Source organism: Scatophagus argus, chromosome 6 (genome assembly GCF_020382885.2).
Source record: "Scatophagus argus isolate fScaArg1 chromosome 6, fScaArg1.pri, whole genome shotgun sequence".
Lineage (NCBI taxonomy): Eukaryota > Metazoa > Chordata > Actinopteri > Scatophagidae > Scatophagus > Scatophagus argus.
This window is the reverse complement of record NC_058498.1, coordinates 11293792-11305813: the sequence shown is the minus strand read 5'-3', so window position 1 is coordinate 11305813 and position 12022 is coordinate 11293792. Positions and strand designations below refer to the sequence as shown.

At 40.8% G+C, this 12022-nt stretch overlaps 2 protein-coding genes across 3 annotated transcripts in view; one reads left to right on the top strand and one right to left on the bottom strand.

The window, feature by feature from the left end:
* Positions 1–12022, top strand: part of LOC124060452 (ankyrin repeat domain-containing protein 13C) — a 71108-nt gene that overhangs the window by 33382 nt on the left and 25704 nt on the right. The gene's annotated exons all lie outside the window — the stretch shown is intronic.
* Positions 1589–11036, bottom strand: cth (cystathionase (cystathionine gamma-lyase)). Its single transcript, XM_046391454.1, has 12 exons — positions 10755–11036; positions 8711–8792; positions 8521–8616; positions 8299–8408; positions 7829–7963; positions 7647–7704; positions 7137–7214; positions 6561–6713; positions 5402–5523; positions 5130–5182; positions 4569–4707; positions 1589–2899 (listed from the first exon to the last, which is right to left on the bottom strand). The coding sequence occupies exons 1-12, from the start codon at positions 10938–10940 to the stop codon at positions 2882–2884; spliced, it is 1230 nt and encodes a 409-aa protein (XP_046247410.1). The 5' UTR covers positions 10941–11036; the 3' UTR covers positions 1589–2881.

Sequence of the window (12022 nt, the reverse complement as noted above, 5' to 3'; positions counted from 1 at the left end):
AAAGACAAACAAAAAAAAACAAAAAACAAAAGAAACAAAACATCCTCTAATGAATGACTGATTGGAGAAAACAAAAATCAAACTTTGATCAAAGATTACTGCCATCACAAGATCAAGTTATGGTTGAACAAATACATTTACTCTTCCTCTATCAGATTCAGTCTTGAAAACTACATTGTGCGAAGTATTGGTCACACTGTGTGCAGAACTGAGTCAGTTCTCCTTCAGAAGCTGTTGAAACAAGCTGTATTTCACCACTAAATTACTCTTAACTGCAGCTTCTCTGCATCATGCTGCCCACAGTTAGTTTTCCAGTGTAGGTAACCTTGAGAAAAGACACTTTGTGGGAAAGTGCACGGCCTGCCATGTTGTTATCCTGCATTGTGCCAGTGTGCACAGGCTGACAAGAGTGCAGTGATGACAATCTGACAAAAATGAAAGTTGACTTCAAATCATCTTTTCGCCTCTGTCATCAATTCGCTATTTTTTGTGACACACACTGCATGACTGTAATGTTTACAGTTGATGTCATTTCACAGGATTTCTGGGAACCAGAAAGTCCAGAAAGATGTTTTTTTTTGTACAGTCACTGACCAATAAGTTGCCCTTTGAGCTCTAAATCTCTTATCTACTCAATCGCATGCATGAATGTCATCTATGACTCCAGATGTGATGGAGAGCAGATGTTCTCCAGTGAATTCAAGTGGGTGGGGTTTTTTTTCCTTAAATGTGATGCAACAGGTTGAAACCACGCATTAGGAGTCACAACAGCCACTTTATGTTTATACTGAAATCTTTTGTTGTTTAAACTAGTGATAGCACGCATTATTTAGCACTGAATGTAACATTAGAGTCATATCTATAAAATAAACACCAAAAGCCAACATTGCCATATCGTACCTTCTCGTGCTCGCGCTTATTTGTGTTGTAAGAGACTTTAAATCCATCTTGGAGACTCATCTGATGGAGATGAGTTCTCCAAAAAAAGGAGCTGGCTGACTGAAGGGAGCTGGGAAATACTGAAAACCTCCACTGAATGATGACGTTTCCCAAAGTCTAACTTCTCACTCACATCCCACCATGAGTCAAGACTGTGAGCGCTGAATTTCAAACATCTCAGGAGCAGCACTACTTGTAATGCAGGGGTGCTCTGAATTGCAATTAGCACTGCCCCCCATTCCTATTTCAATTTAAACCACAATTTCCCCAGAATCTATATAGTGTAGCTGAACATGCCAAGTCCTTTGAAGCAGCATGCATGGCTGCTGTGGCTGATTTCGGTTTCTCAGACGTGTAAAATCCATTATGTGGTCATAGGGAAAAACGAAATTGGTTCCAGTGAACTAACAAAGATGATAACTGGTCCTCTAGAGAACGTGAAAAGTCTCCTTGTGGAAATGTTATTGATGGTTTCGGGTTGTTAGGATGCCAACTAGCTCATTTGATCTACCAGCTAAAACCCAGTGTGCAGCTCACCTATATCCCGGCTAAACTGGATGTGGTGTATGGGCTGGCTACAGTTACTGATGCTGAACTCACAAGCACAATGTTTGTACAGCAGGCAGGTTCAGAGGAACGAGAGACGCAGTGACTTAAACTGATTTTAATGGATTTGTCGGGTATATAAATGACATTGATACTGAGTGGTTTTTCCCAAGCGAGGGCTATGCTTAAGCAGATATGTTATATATGATGTGTTTGACTACAGAGGGGGAAAGCAGAAAGAGGAAGTGCCAGAGTAAAACCTTTTCCTTTGCACAGAAAAAAACTAAACAAAACATGTGAGCCCTGACCTTGGATAACTTTTTTTTTTTCTTTTCTTTGCTTTGCTATCATCGACCCAAACCCTTAAGAACACATACTGATTTTCATTCTGAGCGATACTCCTGTGACGGCTTTCGACTGTCACAAGAAAAATAAAACATCTTCAGTATCGACAATGCTTGAACTTTCTGCTCCACATAGTGTGTGATGATAGCAAACACTCCTCCATTTATTGGCAAATATCCCAGTTAGTTTCAGACTTTCTTCACAAGGCTTAGGCTTGCTAAAGCATAATATCAAGTTCTGTTTAAAATGATTTGTATTGATGTGCTCGCATTTCAATTCGTCATTTTTGATTGGAGATATCGATTTTTTTTTCATGGATATGAAGAACCTTTGAAATGTTTGAGAAAATGATTACAGTATAAAGAAAATATTTCTGACTTTTGAATAGTATGTGGTGGCATTAGCTTTGTCTGTAATAGTCGGGTTAATCAGACTAATATAGATTTCATTAAAACTCTTTTACAGACCAAATTATGGCAGTTAGAATTTGGAAATTATTAATACAGGCTACAGCTGCAGATGTACTAAGTGCCAGGGATATAAAACTTTCCATTTGGAGGCTATTCTGCATGTCAAAACTTCGATGCAGCCTGAAACAGACATGTTTTACAGCAACAATATTACAAGCAATACAGGCAAAAATATTGTTTAGTGTTTTTCCTGCAGAAACCCATGCTGTCTGCACCTGTCTTGACTGCGTAGGACTAAGCCCCATTAAAGCCTTTCAAACATGAACACACAGAAACATAAAAACAAAGCAAAACCTGCACAAGATAAATAGGATCACAGCTGATGTCCCAGTAAAATAATCAGCAAAAAGATTCTTATGTAACTATTTTGTTACTTATTCACAGATAGCAAGATTGTTATCAAGCAAAACTGAAAATTCTTTAAGTTGTTCCCTGATAGGTGAATCTCTTCCATCTGTGCGCCGAACTGAGGCACCACATGTTGGTCAGGGATGATTTAAGACTTCGGGAACCTCCGGTCTTCATCCTGACCTCGACTGACTCAGCCTCAGCCTCAGTCTCGAGGACGCCCCGAAGACATTTCACTTCATCTTTGGATGCTATTAAAAAGAAAAGAAAAATTGACAAGCGAAATCAGTGCTCATTCAGTCCACATCCAGGAAGCAGCAGGCAGACGTGAAGCTACACATAACTTGCAACATGATAAAAGCCAAAAGCAGATTGAAAGAGGACCCACTGCAGCTGAGAACAGTTGCCACAGACCCAGAAGCTTACAGCTTCAAATGGTAAAATGCACCAACCCACTGAAGTCCCAGTGATCAACCAACAGTCAAGTTTATGATTCAAAACTAACCCTAGGATGAGGACACTTGGCCAGAAATTTAACCGCCTGCCCCAATATGACCTGCTGTCCTTTCCAATTAAACGCTTCAGCCATCAGAGGTGCCTCTTCTCCAGCCCACAGACAGTCATTAGGGATATTTGTCTCCATTTAATTTCAGTTTGCTACACATGGGCAACAGAGAGATTCAGAGACATTATCTCGACCCTGAGGGGAGGAGGTGCAGGCTGCCATAAAGGATACAGCTGCATAAAGTGGTAAAAAGGGTTTTAAGAAAATATCCCTACTGGTGGCAATGCAGTCGGTAGGTGGGAATTAGTGGTAAATCATCCAAGATGATTTAAGTGTTGCATTCAAGCCATTTCATTGGTTTCTGTTTTTTCCCTCTAAATGTGTCTATGCATGATATAAAAAACACACATTTCCATTTCACATCGGAAAGAAAACTAATGATTCAGTCAACATACTGTGTGCTCGATAGAACCTCAGCCACCATACACAACCATTTTTTTCATATTCTAATAGGGTTACACATAGAGAATGCACATATAAGCAATATAAACTGTCATGGATTTGCTAAGCATGTGCAAATGGAGGAATATTCCCAGTGGACTGCACTGATTGGGGCTTAGCCCAGACTGGAGCATAGATGCAGAAAGCTCACAATGCATGATGGATCTGGTTGTGCACAGCGGAGAGAGGGGGTTTATGGGATGGGTGGATACACCACAGCCCTCTGCAAAGTGCACAGCGTGCAACCACTGCATGCCTAACTCAGTCCTGGTCTGCAATTCTTCCTGGCTTGAACTTCTTCTAAATGTTCCCAAGATAATTGCCACTTCTCATCCAGACAGGATTTGTCTTCATTTTGACAGACTTGCCTAATTCTGCACCAGGCAGGTCAAATGTGGAGTTTGTTGCGTGTTTGGAACTGCGTCTTCAGAGAAAACAAGTGGCAGCTTGCTCAGTTTTTGTTATAAGTTAGATCATCCACAATATTTTTCTAAAGATTCCTTAAATGCACCCGTTTTTTTATTGTAATGTTATCTACAAGTGCAGTTTGTGGCTCATGTGACATCCCACACAGCTCTGAGATTAGATATAACCTTATTCCCGTTAAGTGCACACCAGCATGACCGCATTTATCGTCTGATTAATCATTTGCGAGTCACAAGTGTGGCATCTGGATCTCCTTCACAGCATTCGGACTATGAAGCTCAGAGTGCAAAGTGAGCTGTGGCGGAGTAAAGACACTGTTGCTCATTAAATAGAGAAATAAGTTTTTGTGAGATTTTCTGTTGGACAGCTTTTAAACGTGGTATAAGGAAGATTGTCGTATCACAATGCAGTTCATGAACACAAAGCTAGGTGGCAGTGTTTTGTATCCAGGTAATGTTTTGTATTTGCATTTTTAAATTGTCACTTACAGCAGCATCAAGTGCTTGCTTCAGATCTTCAATGATGTCTGCCTCATTCTCCAGTCCCACAGACAGTCGGATCAGTGTATCACTGATCCCCAGGGCACTCCTCTCATTTTCCGGCACTGATGCATGAGTCATAATTGCCCTAAATTGTGATGTAAGACAATGACACTTATATATGAGCCATATACAGAAAACATCCTGCAGTTTCAATAGAGATGAGAGCAGAGACATAGACTTCAGAATGGAAGTGATAGGTCTCAAATAAAATCTCAGTCTGACAAGGATATTTTTATTCTTGATCTCTGCTGCACCCTTGTGGTGCTGTTTGGTACATTACATTTTAGACTACAGTTACTGAAAGTTGTACTTGCTTGTTGTAAGTTATAATCATGGTTTCAGTCTGGTTTGTCAGTTTGATTGTCGTTAGTCAGCTCGATTCTAGGGAAACTACTGGCACATTTTACATGAAACTTGGTTTTTAGTTTTTATAATGGCTGAATATCAAAATATAAATGATTTCTGTATAACTCTGTCTTTAGAGTGAAGTTCTGCAGAGATACTTACGGATGTTCTGCTAAACTTTCATAACCACCGAGACTCTCAGCTATCGCAAACATCTGAAATAAGACCACAAAAAAATGAAAAGATGAGAAACATAGTGTAGGACATAAATAATATGTACTGCAGGTGAAAAACAGCAGAAGGAATTGAAAGTGAAGTTGTGGTATTTATTGTTTTTTCTCTTTTCTTCACTTGTCCTGTCAGTCTGGGAATCTGATTTCTGATGAAACACAAAAATTAACAATCCAGACCAAATATAAACACTGTTGAATTACTTTGAGGTTACTGAGGAAGGTGGAGGCGTGCTCGAGTTTCCCTTTAATGTAGAAGGTGATCATCCCCGGACATCCGGTGCACTGTCTCTTCATCACTTCGTACTGAGGGTGGGAGGGCAGGCCTATGTGGAGAGGGGGAAAACATGAGCAATCAGGTGGTGATTCCAGGATGTTGCCACTTTACTAAAGCATGGATAGGTGGATATGTGCTCTTTAAACCACCCAATTTCAAATATACATGTATGGACTTACTATAAGTGCATCTATTAAAGTGTAGAAAGGACACATATACAACAAAGAACATTAAGGCAAATGACTTCAGTGAGTCTGTATTGCTATCTAAGTTGCTTCCAAAAGAGGGCGCTGTCTACATTTATATCGAACTAAAGGTCTACAGTTGACTCTCACTCACTGTTGTGAAGACAGACACACAAGTTTTTTGCTTCAAATGAAGACAAATGTTAACTCTAAATGTTACATTTTTAAACAAAAGCAGACATGTAAATATTTCCTCACAAGTGACGATTCAAAGGCACCGTGTTTGATAGTAAGCCAAGAGAGTATTACAGTACTCAAGGAATACCACATAGGGAAACATTTTTCGACTACTCTGCCATAAACTTGTCATTGCGGGACACAGAAGACAAGGCCATGATGCTGTAAATAATTTTACAAAACCCAACTACCATCCAAGAATCGGCAATGAACATTAGCTACATGATGTCATACAAACTGGAGACAGAGATACAGCAAACCTTTCGCTTAGGGTGAATTTTTGAAAGACTGATGAATCCATTATACTTAAAGTTACAGAGACCAAATTATTTTTGCTCAGATGTCGAGCTATTCAAACAAATGAAACTCTTAATAAGAAAACTGCAAATATTTGTGCAGAAATGAAGCAGGTGGAACAGCAAGATATTACTGTTGAGACTTGTTCATAGTGAAAAGACCTTCTTGCATAACATGAACTTGAACTTCGTGTTCTTTAACATTGTTTGAAGTATTGTGAAATTAGACAGCAGCTACAGGTGATCTTGGGGCCAAAAAGCAGCGAAGTGATAACAAGCATGTCTCAACAATAAGCTGGTGTGATGAGTGGTGTAATAATGATAATCATAATAATAACATACATAGCTATAATGCTTAATGAGATCACCTGGGAAAATGACGCGCTCGACCCGTGGATCGGCCTCCAGGAACCTGGCAACCGCCATGGCATTCTTAAAGTGGCACTCCATCCGCAGGTGTAGCGTCTTCAGTCCTCGGTTGCACAAGAAGCAGTCAAAGGGAGAGGGAACACTACCCAGAGCTTAACCAAGGCAGGATTACATGAAGAAGAAAAAAACAAAACAGAGGTTACAAAACCTCTCAAAACCCAAAAACAGGCAAGCCACAAAAGCATAAGCAAATACTTCTTCCTAAACTGGTTCTGAACTTCGGCCTCAGGATCATGTTTTGGTTGTTTAAGGAGTGAAATGTAGGTCAGGTTGAAATAACCAGTCCAACCAAACACTGAGCGTGGCAGAGCCAGACATTGGGTGAATAAATAAGACTACAGCTGTTCACTTCTTGAGATCTGTGTCCTTAAAACAACTGGTAACTATCAAGACGGTTGGTGATGTTGTGTCGATTGACTTGTTTCGTATGCTTGATGAAGCCGGTTGAGGTAGCCGCTCGCTGAATGTGTTACGTAGCTAACGAGCAGTTTTAATTTGCCGTTCTTGTGACTCACCGTTTTGCAGAAATTTCAGTCGCTCGTACAGATCTTCCCGGTTCACTGAGACGAGACCCATCACCACATCACTGTGACCTGTCGGGTTGATATTTTATGAAGTCCAATTTACAAATAATTCCTGTTAGAGCAGGAAATCTTTCATTGTGTCTCGTGTGAGGAAATAAGGTTCATAATGTTTTGAGAATATAATCAAGAGGATGGTAATTTCATTGTAAGAATTATATTTTTTTAAAAAACTGTTTTAACTTTGCCTGGCTGTCTGTATATACAGTGCCTTCAAATTGCCCCCTGGGGATAAATGAACTGAATTGAATATTTTTATTTCTGTAAACATTTAATGGAAACATGAAGGAAGATCACATCCTAAATTCTCTGATAGTCATGCGCAGACTAGATCCTTCACATTATTTATTTTGGCATGTAAGCCCGTGTTTTTCACCTCTGACAATGGCTCATTTGCATCAAATTCCAATGAAATATTATGTTAGTAAAATGTACATAACATACCGTTCATGTATTTGGTGGCTGAATACATGCAGATATCAGCTCCCAAAGCCAAGGGGCGCTAAGGAGCAAATGTACAAGACAAACACAGCAGCTGATCAATGACCGGTTTCCATGAACTGGAGTTTAATAGCAGGAAATTATTCAGATCAAAAGAACATGAAGTGCACTGCTGTTGCTCTCACCTGGAAATAGGCTGACATGAAGGTGTTGTCCACAACCACCACTATGTCTTTGTTGTGGTCGTGGACCAAGTCAGAGCAGGCCCTGATGTCGACAACCTTCATCATGGGGTTGGTTGGTGTCTCGATCCACACCAGCTGCACAGAGAGCGAGAGAAGGTGTCACTTTGTTGTAGCAGAAAGGGGGAGTCAAGATGTGGCGACAGCTCATTTACCACTCTATATAACATCAATACAAGTGACAGCCATCAAAGGTAGTGCTGATTCACAATGACTGCTTGAGATTTGTAGAGAGGACACACCCAATTGTATAAGAGTCTCACAAAATCAGAATCGAAGCAGTTAAGAAATGTGAACTTTTTCTTTTGTTTTTTTTAATGTAATTCAAGTGATCTGTTGGGAGACCACAGCACAAGCACAACAGATGTGGACAAATGACAGAAAGATTTGCACAAAATCATCCGTTGACTTACTTTAGTGTTGGGCTTCAGAGCAGCCTTCAGCTTGTCTGGTTTTGTACAGTCAGCAAAAGACACTTCCAGACCCACTTCAGCAGCAATTCTTTGGAAGTAGCGGTTTGTGCCTTACAATTCAGAAAGTGAGAGTACTCACAATTGTGTTTCCACTTTCATATCAACAGGTGAGACATGCTGCAGTTACAAAAGTTACAAGCGAGTTACAAAAGCGTGTCTCACCTCCATACACGTCATCCATGCAGACGATGCCATCGCCAGCCTTCAGCATGTGAGTGATAGTCACTGTGGCAGCCAGCCCAGAAGCCAGAGCAATACCTGCAGTAGAAATACCCAAAATAATCAGCCACCTGTCTCTGTGGAATATGTTTGCAGCAATTAAGTGAGCACCTGCCGTTATAGTGTTACTTACAATACTTTGCCCCATCCAAAGCAGCCACAGCCTTCTCAAGGCAGTTTCTTGTTGGGTTTCCACTGCGGCTGTACTCAAACCCCTACATAAAAATATGGTTATAAAAGATGTTTAAGTCACCAAACAAAAAAATGTATTATAAATATATATATATAGACAGTAAGAGGAAGCTGTCTATACAACAGTGAAAATTGTTTAAGGCACCTTATAAAAACCCGGCCAGGTGGCAGCCCAACTCGCCTGCACACACCATCCGTACTGGTGTTTGCTCACCACTCTCACAAACAAGGCAAAGCCAGCATTTGTCTTTTGTTCGGTGTTCTAATAAGCAGGTTTGTGCACAAGGCTGAAAACTGTGAGAACCACCATTTAATATTCATTTGTGAGGTAAGAGATTACAACAATGCCTGTCGAAAAACTCAGCCTACAATGTGAAAGACCTTACCTTGTAATTTACTGCTTCGCTACTGAATAAAGACAAACGCTGTAGGAGCTCATCGTGTTTTCTGCAAGAATGTACATGCACACATTTTTTTTTTTTTTTGATGTAATCAAAACATATAGAAGGAGAGTCACCTTGTTGAAGCAGGTTCATCGAGTCCAACACACAACGTTAAACAATATGTTTGACTAAATGATGTGAATAGTCTCTCTGTGAATAAGGCCACCTGTGGCAGTACAGCAGCTGGTGGGTAAGCTTTACATTAATCTTCTAGTTTATTCTGTTTTAGATATTTCACATCTGGAAGAACAGCAGCTGTGCTTTTGAAGGGTAAAAATCCCCACCAACCCCCCTCTGAAGTGGATGGTGCCTTGGAGCAAAAACATGAGGGAACTAAAATGACCCCTTGCTTTCAATCATTAATTTTATGTTATCTGTGAGAGAGTGTTTAAATAATTGCACTTCCAGAGTTGTAATCAATAATCCGATTCAAGACTAACCCACAATATACAATATAATAACTGACAGGGAGACAAATAACAGCTGTAAAAGTCAACCTTGTAGTATTGAACTTAGAGGAACCGTGAGAGTGAGAGATAATAAGGCTGAACAATTACACCACACCGGCTAGTTTTAGGATCCCCAGGCCTGGCATCAGGGTCATTTACTCAACTAAAGGGGGGCGGGGGGAGACGTCACGCTGTCTATGGTTAAGACACATTCACTTTTGACTGACATGGCAGGGGAACATTCAGCTATTACTTTCAACTAGTAGTACAGGCTTTTTACACGTACAGAGACACTCATTCACACAGGATAGATGTATTACCTATTGTATTACTGTATTACCTGCAGAAAATACAATCCAGTGTGTTATATAGAGATAATAAGGCTGAACAGAGCCCTTTGTACTTCCAGTCAATACAGATCACCTTCACTATAAAGTCTCTATGTAGTTTAGCACTTTGTTATACGACAGGACAATAGACACCTCCATTGACCGTGTATAGACCGTTATCAAGCACTATTTTGGGGTATGCTGGATTTGGTTGCAGTTCAGTTTCTAGTTGAGTATTCAGTTCACTGGAAAGGGACGATCTTAAAACAAGGAAGTTCTTTCATGTCGTATTTTTTGGTAACTGCAGTGGACACGGGTCTAACGAGGGCGTAGAAGAGCAAATATAAAATGTGTGGGCTTGAACGTCGCGACGAAGAAAGAAACGTTCATGTAACACTAATGTAACCAAGTGAAAACGGGATTTTAACTGCACGCAGATGACAAGTTCATTATTCTCCTCTTTGAGTTTTGTCCATTCACAGCGCTCCAGTCTGACTCACACAGCACTGAACTACGTCTTAAAAAATATACTCTATTCGGCTTAAACATAAAGGCTATTTTAAAGACATGTTGATGTTTCTAAATCTCAAAACAAAAAAAAAAGCAAAAAAACAATAACTGCATTAATTTAAAGCCCAACGTAAGTGCTCGTGCGTGGCACTGAATATGGCCCTCCATACGCACATGTGCACCACGGGATCTTGCCCATTAGCCCCCCCTATTCACCCCCGCCTCAAATAACCAAGGAGGATCTGGCTACTTACGGCGTGCTGTCCTGGTCCGGTCTGCTTGAAAGTGGTGGAAAGAGAGATAGGCGGCACTACAGCCATTGACTTCCATTGCTCCGGCTCCTGGCCGACGTGAATCGCCTCTGTGGCGAATGATTTGTAAGGTGTCATAAAGCCGGCGAACACGTCGCTCTGCTGGTCTTGTTTGTGATTTTTCTCCATGACAGTGCGCTCCCCCAAACGTGAATTACACTGAGCACAGGATGAGTATGCGTTACCATTGTGTGGTGGGAGGAAAAGCCATTTATCATGTCCGTGAGCTCCACTCCTGCGCGATAGCCAATCAGCACTCGTCGACACGCAGCGGAAGGTGCTGATTGGTGGATCTGCATGGGCGTCAATCCAACGTGTGCTGTACGTTGTTTGCGTTGTGTGGACTGTATGCACTATATGGTGAGCTGATGCAACGCTTCCTGTAGTTTGAGTCAAGGAGGTCACGCTTTCACTCGTTTGTCTCGTTTTCCAAAAAGTTTACTCCACAGTTAATTAAGCCGAACGTTACAATCACGCGTTATCCAGTATTCGGGATATTTCTCATCTCAACAAAAACCACCATCACTGCTTTTGTAGTTGTGGCACCAGACGTTCATTTTTTGTTTATCGGGGAACACGGGAGATGTTTGCTGCGATTCCATTCTTGATCTACAGGGGGAGGACGTGACCTGTACTGCTCACTGTTATAGCCAGAGGGCTGTTTGCTGCTTGGGCCTGTCTGAACGTGGTGGAAACTCCAGTTATTTCAAACGGAACTGGTTTGAACCTTTCAGGCGTCGCTGAGCCCATCCTGCAGTGCGCAGTGGTGTTCAGATCATTTGCTTTAAGTTCTAACACCACAATGTAAAAATACTCGGTCACAAATAAAAGTAAAAGTATGTAAATACTATGTACTTAAAATAGAAAAACAGGAGGAAAAGACTCATAACTCTCATACTATTCAGTTATTAGCTTGTTATTACTCATGAGTTTGCAGGTTTGTGGAGCTAATTTGGAGCAGACGGACTTGTATAAGACTACAATAAAGGATTATTTTCCTTGTGAATAAATCTGTTGATAGTTTTCTTTTTCTTTGATGGTTGGGACAAAGTATCCAGGGGGCAGCAAGTGAAGATGAAAAACATGGTTGAATATTTTTTTTTTTAAAGTATAGCTCAGAGACATAGAGCCATGGTTGTAAGCTCACAGTCTGATACAGGCAGCGTCTCTGGCTGTGTAGGATAGAAGAGACAGATAATCTTAGAGTGGTG